This window comes from Diabrotica undecimpunctata, chromosome 2, assembly GCF_040954645.1.
Source record: "Diabrotica undecimpunctata isolate CICGRU chromosome 2, icDiaUnde3, whole genome shotgun sequence".
Taxonomy (NCBI): Eukaryota; Metazoa; Arthropoda; class Insecta; order Coleoptera; family Chrysomelidae; genus Diabrotica; species Diabrotica undecimpunctata.
In genome coordinates, this window is record NC_092804.1 from 172,307,452 (window position 1) to 172,322,505 (window position 15,054).

Genomic DNA, 15,054 nt, shown 5'->3' on the forward strand with positions numbered 1-15,054 from the left:
TCCTACCAGACCAATGTTATTAGGTTCAGTAGTATTATTAATTTGTGCCGTTTCACTACACAAAGGAATGTTTGGAGTATTACCAGAACTTGGCATAACATCAGTTTTATCAAAAGGCATGTTGTAGGATTTTTTTTTAACTGAAAAAGATTTTTATTATTTATTACAATACATATTGTTAATATATAAAGATTAAAGAAATTGATGAGGCTGAATTGGAGTTTGGTCCCCTCGGAAATGAGTGAAAATTCCTCTTAAATACAACTGCATGTTGAATAGATAGTGAAGTTCTCACACAATACGAAACTACCAAAAGAGTAATTTTAAAGTAGGTGAAAGCATAATGTTAAAAAAAGATCAGAAAAAGATAAGAAAAAGATATCGGTACTAGGTGAAATTGTTCATATTACTGATAGTGCAAGATAATATTAGGTAAAAAATGATTTTGGCATTATTTACAGAATGATTTCATCATTTATTGGACCTTGTCCTCACAAATATGTTCAGAATACATCATACAACATGCCTTTTGATGAAACTGATGTTATGCCAAGTTCTGATAATATTCCAAACATTCCTTCAACTAGTAGTGAAACGTGAGTGAAACTGTACAAATTAATAATATCACTGAACCTAATAAGATTGTGACACGCTCTGGTAGGACTGTAAACCTTCCAGGTTTAGGAATTATACTTGTTAAAAGGGGTAAAGAGAGAGATGTCACAAGTAAGGATGTGAAGCCTTTAATGAGAAGATTGAGAACAGTGTGCTTGTCAGTGTCAATACACACATTCGCCTTCCTAAGAAACGCCACTTGACAAGTGACTGACAGCGAGGTAAGCTAACTTGTAAAATGTAAACACGTTTATTATATGATTAATAAAAATGTACTAAAAGCTATCTATATTTATCTTTGGTAACTTTGTGTAAACTTTTTACTGTAATGTTACTAATAATCAAAGTGTTTCGAATGTTAAAGTTTAGTAAAGTTTATATATTCCGAAACGTAACGGTATATTAATTTTCTTCTGAATTTTTGACTAAAACTGACTTCTGATATATAAAATCAAAATATTATTGTGCATTTTCAAACTACTTGACTTAAGCTTTTATATCATATTTTTTGTTTTTAAATTCGATGCCCAACAAAAAATGGCCTTGAAAACGCTAAAATTGGCTTTTTGGCATTTTAAATTGTTTATTTAAATTTTACGCATAAAGTAAGCATTTTACGAAAATATCACAAGAATAACTTTCCTCTTAAATTATCCCAAATTATCAAAAAAAGTAGACATTTTACCTCAAGAGATTCCAGTATATTTTTTGTTTTTCTTTCAATTTTATGGAATATATGGACTCAAGTAAAATTTTTATATTTAAATGTAACTGTATAATGTTTTCATTTGGATTTCATGTCACAATATTTTTATAAACTCATCCGAATAGAACTGTTTGAACACGCTGCCGTCATGCTGTTCTGACTGAAAAGCGTATTAACCTATTCAATTATTTTAATTAAAAAAGTAACATTAAAGGACATATCTAGCTCCCACAAATGTATTAAATGTAAAGGCTAATTCATTTTACATAATGAAACGAATGATTTGACAAGCTGCCTGGGACAAATTTAGACAAGTTATCGCTTAATAAAAAACTGCACGACGCATTGCATGTTCGCACTGTTTGTTGAAGGATAAGTGATAATTCAATATTTGTAAATATTTTATGGTAAAGGAGTGTTGCCTGTAAATTAATTGTTTTTTTTTGAAATAAATAACTTGTACGAGATAGCTTCATAGTGGAAAATTTGTACGAAATGTAGGAAAGAAAGTATTTCATAGTAGATAATTCAGATTAAGCATAAGTTACAGCACACTTTAAAAAATAGATCATAACAATTATTGCAAAAACTGGGCGAGAATCTTCCTATCTTGTTCAAAAGATAATTGACTATTTACTTGAAGTGGTGATACTATTTGTTGACTTCCATATAAAAAATAAGAGAGTACAAATTGAGCTGAAATATGAATAGTAATAATATTTGCATTCGTATATTATGGCGCAATTTTTGACCACCTTCTTCTTCTTGTTAAGCCTACCACATACGTAGATTTTTCACCCAGGAAATCCTTCGCCTTCCTAGTCCTCGTTTTCCTTCTACTTTTCCTTGAATAATTAATTACACTAACCTTTCGCTTTTCATCATTATATGACTGAGGTGTTCGATTTTGCCTGTTTTATTGTGGTTAACAAGTCTTTTCCTTTTTGCATTCGTAATAAAACGTCCTGGTTCGTAATGTGGTCGGTATAGGATATCTTCATGATTCGACGATAAAGCCACATTTCGAAAGCCTCAATTTTCTTGCAGGTAGCGTTTGTGAGAGTCCACGACTCAACTCCGTACAACAGTATAGGAAAGATATAACATCGTAGTAAACTGATTTTTATTAGCTAAGCCATTTTTTGAAATGCAGAACTTGCTTTCTCTATCCCATATTTTATTTCTAGGAAATGGTCCTAATTTTCATTGACGTTCGTACCAAGGTAGGTGTATGGTTTTATTTTTTCTATTCGTTGACCATTCACACTGATTCTTTCAATTTGCTGTTCCTTTCTAGAGATCATCATACATTTTGTTTTCTTGATGTTCAGTGAAAGTCCATATCTCTCACTCACTTTTGTGATTCTATTCATTAACTTCTGGAGGACTTCATAACTGTCAGTGAAAACCACCGTGTCATCCGCGTATCTGATGTTATTGATATATTCTCCGTTACACTTGTTGTAAAGAGAGCCTCTACGTTCTGAAAATCAAACTGTGTACGGCTTATTTTTCTTTACATGTTCTATGTATCATTTTATGTATGATTTTTGGAAATAACTTTAAAATGTGGCTCATTAAGCTGATGATCCAGAAATCATTGCAGGATACGGAGTTTGTTTTCTTTGGTAGAGTAATAAACGTTGACTTTAGCCATGATCTTGGTATTACTCCGTTTAAATATATGCCATTGAATATTTTTCTCAGTCGTTGAGTAATGTCGTTGTTAAATAGCTTTATGAATTCAGCATAATATGCATTGTCAGGTCCATGAGCTTTGCCATCTTTTAGTTGTGATATTGCTTTTCCACTTTATCTGATGTGATTGGTAATTGGTCGTTACATGTAGGACGAAGGTTGTTCGGGCCTATTATCATTAAAGAGTTCTTGTAGGTATGTGGTCCATATGCATATTTCTTGATTTTTGATTTTCTTTGATGTGTTGAATTTTTGATAATCAGCTCTTATTTTACCTTTTTATGCATACTACGAGGGTGGATTGATAAAAAACTAGCCTTTAATAGAAAAAACAAGTTTTTTGGAATTAAATCGATTTATTTCTCAACATAGTCCACTTTTAGCTCGATACACTTAGTAAGACGATGTTCCAATTTTTTATTCCATCCGAATAGTACTTCTGCTCGAGCTCTTCAAAATAGGCCGAAGTTTCAGCGACGACTTCATCATTTGTTGCGAAAGGGCGTCCTCCGAGCCATTTTTTTAGGTTTGGAAACAGGAAAAAATCTCTGGCGGCAAGATCAGGGGAAAATGGTGAGTGTTTAACCAATTTATAGCCCAATTCGTGTAATTTTGCCATGGTGACGGCCGATCGGTGAGCCGGTGCATTGTCTTGGTGAAAGAGCACTTTTTGCGTTCCAAACCGGGGCGTTTTCGACGGAATTCGGCATCGAATCGATCCAATAATGCTGCGTAGTACTCACCATTGATTTTTTTCCTTTTTCCAAGTAGTCGATGTGGATGATGCCCTTCTCATCCCAGAAAACAGTCGCCATCACTTTGCCGGCCGAAAGTGCACTCTTTGCCTTCTTCGGCGGCCCTTCACCGCGTTTGCGCCACTGTTTCGACTGTTCTTTGGTTTCCGGTGTGTAATAATGCACCCAGGTTTCATCAAAGGTGATAAATCGGAGAAAAAATCCTTCGGATTGCGCCGTATCATCGTCAAAAGCGTCTCCGAAGTGGTCACACGTTTTTGCATTTGATCGATTGTCAGCAAACGCGGCACCCATCGCGTGGATAGCTTTTTCATGTCCATACGATGGTGAATGATGTTGTGTACGCATTCGTAGAGGACCTCTATTAACTCGTGGAGCTTAATTCGACGATCTGCCATAATCATGTCATGGACTTTGTTGATCATTTCGGGCGTGGTGACTAGTCGGCTTTGATTTGCTCATTCGTTTTACTCTTTTTGTGGAGGAAATTAATCACCGAACGAAACTCGACTTTTTCCATTTCTCCGAAAACACAAAATTTGCTTGCTTCTGACGGCTGTAAAAACCAAACTAATTGTTTTTAAAACTTAAAATTTTGACAGACGTCAATTCGGTATCAAGTAGCGCCATCTTTCAAAGGCTAGTTTAATATCAATCTATCCTCGTAAATGTATCGTGTTTTTGTTCCAACAACTCTATCTCTTCACACCCTATTTTTAACCAATTTTTTTGGCCTTTCTTATTTCGGTTCTTATTTGTCTCTGAATGTTTTTGTACATTATTTTGTTATTCTTTGATTTTCTTCTTGCTTCCATGAGTTGCAGCATATTGTCATTCATCCAACTTTTCCTCTTCTCTTTATTCTCTATTAGATGTTCTTCTCTGATCTTGTTAAAGGTTTCACATATATTCTGTAGTGATTCGTCTGGATCATATGTTTGCTCCATGTTACTAATCTTTTCTGAAAGAATCCGTACGACTGTCTCCTTTGTTTCGTTTTGACCATGTTTTGTGGTTATTGTCATTTATTTTACATCTAATAGGCGATTTAATAGGATTTTATTTAATTTAATCTGTTTGATTCAGGATTACTAATAGATGTAAAAACTATTTGTAATACATTTTTCGCTAAATAGTTGAATGGATGCCTATATATTGATCAGCTAATAATATACAGGTGTGTTACGATGAACTTACACTATCTATATATCGAAAACTACTTACAGGACATTTATGAAAATTAGTTTATGGAGATTACAAGTTATGATGAACTTAAATAAACTATTTTGACAGAATGCTATATCCGGTTATACCGGAAGTGAGCAGTAACTTTGTTATTTTAAATAGAATACCCTGTATATTATTGCACTTTTTGATTTTGCATTCAATTCTAGATAAAAATTTTATAAAGTACCATAGGGCAAAACTTCACATATATGTTGAGTTATTCACATTTTTTCAAAAATTTTGAAAGATATTATATAATATGCAATATGCATTAACAATAATTAAAAATAATATTAATAGTAAATGGAAACAATCATGGCATATAAACAGTACACATTCTTTCTCGCAATATGCGTCCATACAGCCTTCAATCCTAAGTGATTATTGATTTAAAAACTATTCTGTTCCACGAAGGTATATAACATCTAGAATTAGAATAAAATTTTTACACGCCTGTTATCCTAGTCATCTGGCAAAACTATTCCTCCAATAAGAAAACCTGATTGAAGTTGGGCGCAGACTGACAATGAAAAAGCTAATGTATTGGCACACAATTTACAAAATATATTTACTCCAAATTTAGGTCAAAACCTAAATGATGATGTAGTTAGCGAATATCTAGATATACCCTGCCAACTATCACCTCTATCACCAATAAAAGCATTCTCCCCATTAGAGGTTCACAGGCTAATAATGAGTACCAACTCACACAAGGCCCCAGGATACGATTTAATCGATAGGAGAATCCTAAAATATCTACCCAGATAGAATGCTGCAGTTAACCTATTTTAAAATCCAGTGGAAATATACTAATATCATAATGACTAAACTACCAGGTAAATCGCCCACAGAACCTTCTTCCTATCGTCCGATAATGTTGTTACCGTAACAATAAAACACTGAAAACTTTGTTTTCAAAACTTCCACAAATTTTTATTTTAACTTCTTATCACTACAGCTGTTTCGGCTGATTGCCTTTCTCAAGTGATCTGTTTTTGGCATGTGTTAACACTTTATAGTCTCTAATGAAATAAGTTGAGGAGGGGGGAACTGTTTGTCTCAAGCTGGTCATTCAGAATTATATCTGTGTTTTTTAATTTGTTAATTTCCATAGATTCTAACAAAGATAGCTTAAGGTCTTTATTTTGAATGTGTAGAATTTTAAATTCGTCATCAAAAGAATGATTATGATCTAGAAGGTGAAGTGCGTATGTAGAATCTGTTTTTCTATTATTGAAAGCCCTTTTATGTTCTGCTATTCGTTTATTAAAATTTCTACCTGTTTGACCAATGTAAGTTTTTGGGCAGTCGCCACATTTAAGTTTGTACACACCACTGTGTAAGTGTTTTTTATGTTGGCTCTTATTGTTTTTAATATATTTGCCTAGGTTGTTATTTGTTCTGAAAGCTGGTGTTATTCCTTTCTTTTTTATGTGTTTGGCTATTTTTGTTGATATTTTGCCTGTATATGTAATCGAGCAGAAGGTACTGGGTTTTTTCTCTGGTGGTGGAAATACTAAGTTCAGGGCTTTCTTGTGTAGTTTTTGATTTAGCATTTTATTAATTGTTTGTTCGTTGTATCCATTGTTTACTGCTATTTGCTTAATGATATTTAATTCTGTCTCAAAATTGTATTTTGACATAGGAATTGCTGTTAATCTATGTAACATACTATGATAGGCTGCCAGTTTATGTTGTGTGGGATGGGATGATGAATTGTGAATAGTCGTGTCAGTATGGGTAGGTTTATGAAATATGGAGAAGTCATGTTTGATTTTAAGTCTGGTAATTTTTAAATCTAAAAAATTTATGGATTGATTTTGTTCTGTTTCTATTGTAAATTCAATATGACTATGAAGAGAATTAATATAAGATATAAATTGGTCGAGTTGCCTGTTAGTTCCTGTGAAACATACCAGTACGTCGTCTACGTATCTCCACCAATATAAAAACTGTTTGAATATGGGATGTTTTGAAATCTTTGTCTCTAGATGATCCATAAAAATATCTGATAGCAATGGGCTTAGAGGATTGCCCATTATAAGTCCTGCACTGTTATTTGTATATAATTCATTATTAAATTCAAAGTAGTCCTGGTTTATGCAAACTTCAAGAAGATGTAAAATTTCAGATGTAATGATTGGATTTGTATTATTTTGGTCTAAAAGGTTTTTTACTAGAATAAAAGTTTCTGTAGGAGGGATACTAGGAAAAAGATTTTTTACGTCAAATGAAATTAATCTGGAGTTGTTAGGTAACTGAAAATGTTGTATTTTATTAACTAGTTCTATTGTATTTTTTATGGTAAATTTAGGTGAAAATTTAGTGTGTTCTAAAATAATCTCTAACAGTTTTTTTGAAAGTTTATATGACGGAGCTGTATAAAAAGACACTACAGGTCTTATTGGGTGATGCGGTTTGTGTAGTTTAATGAAAGAGTATAATTTAGGAGGCTGTGGGTTCATGATACTGAGGTATTTCTGTTCTATTGGATTTACTATTGATTTTGAATTTTCTAACGCTAGCTTAATTTGTTTTTGATACTTTTCTGTTGGATCTTTGTGTAACGTTTTAATGTTTTGATTATTTAAAAATTCTATTGTTTTGTTATTATATTCTATTTTATCTATAGCAATAGTAGTGTTACCTTCGTCTGCTTTTGTAAACACTATGTTGTTTTCTATTGATTTATTTTTAATTGAAATGGCCTGTTACAAAGAGAATAAAACAGCCATTTCAATTAAAAATAAATCAATAGAAAACAACATAGTGTTTACAAAAGCAGACAAAGGTAACACTACTATTGCTATAGATAAAATAGAATATAATAACAAAACAATAGAATTTTTAAATAATCAAAACATTAAAACGTTACACAAAGATCCAACAGAAAAGTATCAAAAACAAATTAAGCTAGCGTTAGAAAATTCAAAATCAATAGTAAATCCAATAGAACAGAAATACCTCAGTATCATGAACCCACAGCCTCCTAAATTATACTCTTTCATTAAACTACACAAACCGCATCACCCAATAAGACCTGTAGTGTCTTTTTATACAGCTCCGTCATATAAACTTTCAAAAAAAACTGTTAGAGATTATTTTAGAACACACTAAATTTTCACCTAAATTTACCATAAAAAATACAATAGAACTAGTTAATAAAATACAACATTTTCAGTTACCTAACAACTCCAGATTAATTTCATTTGACGTAAAAAATCTTTTTCCTAGTATCCCTCCTACAGAAACTTTTATTCTAGTAAAAAACCTTTTAGACCAAAATAATACAAATCCAATCATTACATCTGAAATTTTACATCTTCTTGAAGTTTGCATAAACCAGGACTACTTTGAATTTAATAATGAATTATATACAAATAACAGTGCAGGACTTATAATGGGCAATCCTCTAAGCCCATTGCTATCAGATATTTTTATGGATCATCTAGAGACAAAGATTTCAAAACATCCCATATTCAAACAGTTTTTATATTGGTGGAGATACGTAGACGACGTACTGGTATGTTTCACAGGAACTAACAGGCAACTCGACCAATTTTTATCTTATATTAATTCTCTTCATAGTCATATTGAATTTACAATAGAAACAGAACAAAATCAATCCATAAATTTTTTAGATTTAAAAATTACCAGACTTAAAAACTAACATGACTTCTCCATATTTCATAAACCTACCCATACTGACACGACTATTCACAATTCATCATCCCATCCCACACAACATAAACTGGCAGCCTATCATAGTATGTTACATAGATTAACAGCAATTCCTATGTCAAAATACAATTTTGAGACAGAATTAAATATCATTAAGCAAATAGCAGTAAACAATGGATACAACGAACAAACAATTAATAAAATGCTAAATCAAAAACTACACAAGAAAGCCCTGAACTTAGTATTTCCACCACCAGAAAAAAAAACCCAGTACCTTCTGCTCGATTACATATACAGGCAAAATATCAACAAAAATAGCCAAACACATAAAAAAGAAAGGAATAACACCAGCTTTCAGAACAAATAACAACCTAGGCAAATATATTAAAAACAATAAGAGCCAACATAAAAAACACTTACACAGTGGTGTGTACAAACTTAAATGTGGCGACTGCCCAAAAACTTACATTGGTCAAACAGGTAGAAATTTTAATAAACGAATAGCAGAACATAAAAGGGCTTTCAATAATAGAAAAACAGATTCTACATAAGCACTTCACCTTCTAGATCATAATCATTCTTTTGATGACGAATTTAAAATTCTAAACATTCAAAATAAAGGCCTTAAGCTATCTTTGTTAGAATCTATGGAAATTAACAAATTAAAAAACACAGATATAATTCTGAATGACCAGCTTGAGACAAACAGTTCCCCCCTCCTCAACTTATTTCATTAGAGACTATAAAGTGTTAACACATGCCAAAAACAGATTACTTGAGAAAGGCAATCAGCCGAAACAGCTGTAATGATAAGAAGTTAAAATAAACATTTGTGGAAGTTTTGAAAACAAAGTTTTCAGTGTTTTATTGTTACATAAAATGAATTTCCATCAAGTAACGGTCGAATCCATCAATGTTGTTACCCTTGATGTCCAAGATATTTTAAAGACTCCTGCTAAATAGAATAAGCGAAACTGTACCACTCGAGAACATAATATCCGAACATCAGTTTGGTTTGTGTCAAAAATATTCGACAATCCAACAGTGTCATAGAATCGTAAATAAAATCAAGAAAAGTTTAAAAGAAAAGACTATGTGTGCCTCAGTATTTCTAGATATTCAGCAGGCTTTTGATAAAGTCTGACACAACGGTTTGCTATATAAATTAAAATTTTTACTGCCAAGCGGTATGTACCTTATCATGAAGTCCTATATTAACGAAAGTTCGTTAGAAGTCTTTATGTGTCGTCTTCTACCGAAGGTTGGCGACCATCAAACGATAGGTTTCTCTGTTTTGTGCCGCATGTATTATGTTCGCAGCTTCTGGTATTTGAAACCATTCTCTCAAGTTTCTCAGCCAGGATTTCTTCTTTCTACCCAAACCTCTTCTACCTTCAATCTTGCCTTTTACGATAAGCTGTACTTATCATTACGGAACACATGGCCCAGGTATGACGCTTTCCTCCTTTTAACAGTTGTTAACAATTCCACCTCTTTACCCATTCGTCTTAATACCTCTGTGTTATAAAGGTATTCTCAGTATGCGTCAATACAGCCACATTTCTAGAGCCGCTAACTTCTTTATAGTTGCTGCTGTTAACGTCCACTCTTCAACTCCGTAAAGTAGCGTAGAGAGTATGTAGCATTTCGTGGTGCACCATCGGAGGTTAACGCTTAGGTGGCGGTTGCTTAAGAGGTTTCTCATTTTGATGAATTTGGATCGTGCTATTTCAATTCGGATCCTAATCTCTACGTCTGGGTCCCACTTATCATTTACTGTATATTCCAGATATTTAAATCGGTGTACTCTTTCAATACGTTCAGCTTCAATATTCAGGTCGATATGTTGAATGTTCTTTTTACTGATCACCATAAATTTAGTTTTCTTTCTATTAATCTTCAGTCCAAATTTGTTGCCAGTTGTATTTACTCTATTTAGCATCATCTATAAATCTTCGATGTTATCGGCCAGTATAACAGTATCATCTGCATATCGAAAATTACTTATTGGTACGCCATTAATCTTGATGCCCTCGTAGTACTCTTCCAGTGCCTCTAGAAATATTTGTTCCGTGTACAGGTTGAAAAGCAGTGGCGAAAGAATACAGCCCTGTCTAGCCCCTCTCGAAATGGTTACGTTTTTACTCACCATATGTCCATTCTTCATGTGGGCTGTTTGATTCCAGTATAAATTTTTTATAATCCTTTATAGTCCTTAGTGTCAAGTCCTGTAAGATGTAATAGTTCTATGAGTTTTTCATGTTTGATAGTATCGAATGCTTTCTCATAGTCGATAAAACAGGCGTAAACATATTTCTATTGATCCAGACATTTTTGAATCAAGACTTGTATTGCAAAGATAGAAGTAAAAATCAATAATGATTTCTCAACCTATCACTCAAACCAATCCGGAGTTCCTTAGGTAACCGGTCCCTTCCTGTACTTAATCTTTACTGCTGACATATTTATTACAGATGACGTCACAGTGGCGACTATTGCCTATGATACAGCCATTTTAGTTTCAAACCAAGACCCAGACATAGCATCTGAAAACCTGCAAAATTACTTGCATACATTAGAGAATTGGGTAGCAAAATAAAAAATTAATAAAAAATCAGCCAAAATCACATTTACAACAAGAAAGCGCACTTCGCCGTGGCAAGTAGTAATTGATAAAATTTAACTCAGTCATTAGAGAAGCTACTTATAAGTAGAATGTTTGTTTGTTTCTTATAAGAAATTTTTTTAAAGTCGTTTGTGTTTTTTCTCATAATTTAATCTGAATTAATTGTTGTGCTCTTTGGAATAATTTCTATAAAATGTCAAAAGGAATAGTTTATCTAGAATCAACACGAAAGCTAGCTTTGAATTTTACCCTTCCAAAATTAACGAGTGTGCCGTATGTGTGGTCTTTGTTCCGTTTTAGTGCTTTTTCGCTGATAAGAATCTCGCCATCAAACTCGTTTAGAATTTTTAGGTAAATGGTTGAAAATTAATTGATAAGTACAAGCAGGATGATGGATGACAAATACTTTTGGGAGTAATTATTTCGAGTTAATTAAAATTAGCTCAAATATGCCCTGCTGACAAGAAGATCGACGCAGGGGTGTGCTTAACTTATCCAAAATAAACAGTTAAAAGAGAATTAACTATGGTATGTCTGAAAAGTTTGCGAAAATTAAACAATATGGATAAACAATATTTGTATTTGAATAAGTTTGAATAAGTTTTAAGTTTATCTTTATACTATGAAGTTGTCCATAGTTTTCTTGATAATTATTAAATTTATCTACCTCTGCCGTCTTTTTATTCCCATTTTTCAATCTTAAAATATTTATATATATATATATATATATATATATATATATATATATATATATATATATATATATATATATATATATATACAGTGGTGTTAAAAAGTCCTGCATCACCTTACCAAATACATGAAAATAGAAGTTTAAGGCATTTACCTTAAATATTTTTCAACCATTTACTATCTACATCAAACATTGGGCCATTTCAAATGGTGCAATCTTTGCTTTTCTGAAAGCAGTGATTTCTTCCGTGCCTTACATCCTCGCCAAGTCCAAAACTAAGCAGTCTTTTTCTCACAGTGGAAGTTCACACGCTTACACCTGTAGATTCAGACCACAGCTTCGTCAATTGGGTGGAATTAAGGCTTCTGTCTGCCAGACTTGTTTTTCTTAACGCAGCGTCTTCCCGAAGTTTTCTTTGGTCGGCCACTACGCGGTCTGTCGTCGATTTTTCCTTGTTCAGCATACTTCTTAATGATTCTAATTACTGTAGATTGATTACAGTTTACTGCAGATGCTATTTCGCGACTAAATTTGTCGTTTTTATGGTGAAAAATAATTTCCAAACGCTTTTGTCCGATAATTTAGTTTGTTTGGTCTGGGATGACATTTTGACCTTTTTATCAAAAATCAAAGAGCGAATAAATGTGTTAGAGTAACTACATTGTTTATATAGTCAAAATATGTGTCAAATTTGTCATTAAGATTCAATTTTATAGTACTTTAACGACCTCATAATTTTCTCGGATTATGGGAAATCCCTTCAATCAGATTATTTTAATCTTTTCTTTAGAATTTTGAGCTAGTAATTAAAAAAATGTCTGCAAATATGTAGAAATTGCTTGTCCCGAACCAACTGCAGGTAACAGTATTTTTAGTTCCTCAACTGCTAAATCTGCTGCTGTGACAAATTTTGTTAGTCCAGAGCAGATACAGCAATTTCCAAAAGCTGGAGCAAGACAGGTAAGGCCTGGCGGACCTAAACCTGGCTGGTGTTGTGTGTTGACTGACACTCCATAGAAAGAAGAAATAGAAAACGAAGAAGCAGCAAAGAAGATAAAAATTAAAAGAAAAGACAGCAAAAAAATAAAACATAAAGTGTTCGACAATGAAGACACAAGCTATTCAGAGGAAGATAAAGCACTGTCTTTAAGCAAAGATTCACTTGAGATGTTGTTTTGGGGCCACAGAGTCATTCGACATAGAAGAAGAAAATGGCATTAAAATAGAAAACAAACGGGAACGCTGATATGAATTAGTTCGCGTTGGCCGTAAAAAGAGAAAACATTTTTAGGTTGTGGAAATTCTAAAATTATGTGGTGCTACGTTAGAGGTACGCTATCTTAAGAAGGCAACCAGTTTTTTAGAAAATAAATTTGTTTATAATTCTGAACAAACGTATGAACTTCCCATGATGAATCGTAATTCTGAACAAACATGTGAAATATCCATGAACTTTCCAAAATGTTACCTGCGCCAGTCCTTGTTGGATTCACTTCTAGACGAACAAACTTTATGCTTTTTACGGTAGACTTTACGAAAATTATAATGTAGAATAAGTTAAGTAATTTCAGCTTTAAGTTTATAATCACAAGTTTCATAATAAAGATAATTTGTTTCTACTTAATGATGAAATATATGGTATTTATTTATTTATTTATGAAAAATCAATTTGCTAAATGACTGCGATGTAATATTGGCTACTTTTAATGGAAATGTTCAGGATGTGGATGATATCCTAAGGTGGTGTTCTTAGCAAAAAATAAGTAAAGTGAAAACCATTGTTTGAGTGTATATTGGATAATACATAATATGTAGACTTGTGAGCTCGTTGCTGGCAAAATTTAAACAGACAAAAACAAATTGAAACAAGTGAGACGAACTTTGAATTTATGATCAACAGATCTTTTTTTCTTTTTTTTATTCTTATTCCTTTTTATTTTCGTAAAAAAAAATTTTGCAATGTTAAAACTAAATACATAGGTTTCCCCTAGTGAGGTGAAGGGAAGAACTTCATTAAATTTGGAGCACTTCTATTAAAATTGTGCCAAGGATCTTGAAGCTATTTTTCAGAAATAAACCAAATTCTAAAGGAATGTTTAATAGACATAAGTCCATTTTTTAACCAATCTATATCTATTTTGCTGATAAAATATTTTAATCAAACAAATCATTTAATTAGTGGTTTGACCGACATGACAATTGCTGCTGTGTTACCAACTCCTGTGATTAAGATTCCTTTTTTCATAACCTCTTATAAAGCTTTAACGGTTATTCTGTTATTTGAGACTGAGACGAATCCAAAAAACCAAATATCATAAATCAGTCTTAATTAATATATATATATATATATATATATATATATATATATATATATATATATATATTGAAATGATTTCAATATGTTAAAAAGGATACAATTTAAATGGATTTTTATATGAGTTTGTTGTTCATGAATTTCATGAAACCATCACAATGTGGGTTCGACTCTGAAATAAAAGAGAGAAAAAGATTAGTAAATTGTTAAATAAATTAATTTTGACTTACCTGGTATAGTGTTAATAATTTCTGAATAGTATAGTTGCCTAGTGTATAGGTGAATCGTCTAAACCTTAAAAAGAACAAAAAAAGAAGAATTCTTAAAAAATATTTAAACATAGAAATTTTAAAAAAACTGTCAAGCAAGTCTGTGGGAGCTAAATTAATAGGGGTTTTGTTAAATAAGAAATTACAATGATGTGAAGATGAAAAGAATAAATTGTATTAGCATTGTAATAGAATAAGTTTTATATCTGAACATTTTTTTTTTATAAATTCCCAAATTAGATGTGATTAAAGTGATTATGAGAAATTAATGTGGATTGACAAATGTGTCAGAACAGGACAGTTTTATGGTTTAAAAAAAAAATAGAAGAAAAAAAGAAAAGAACGTTGGTTGCTGTTAGCAACGGAGAATAGGTTTTTTTGGGGAGGCCGACGAGGATTTTTCGACGAAGGGGAGCCCTGAAACTGTGGAATAGGTCGGGAGTGTTTTTTAACTCGTCTAATTAGAATT

General features: G+C 32.3%; 1 protein-coding gene across 1 annotated transcript in view; it reads left to right on the forward strand.

The window, feature by feature from the left end:
• The first annotated feature begins 522 nt into the window (after positions 1-522).
• LOC140433991 (uncharacterized) overlaps positions 523-15,054 on the forward strand; it is a 50,026-nt gene continuing 35,494 nt past the window's right edge. The window contains exon 1 of the mRNA XM_072521960.1: positions 523-596. Coding sequence (XP_072378061.1) covers positions 523-596 — 74 coding nt within the window. The remainder of the gene's footprint in view (positions 597-15,054) is intronic.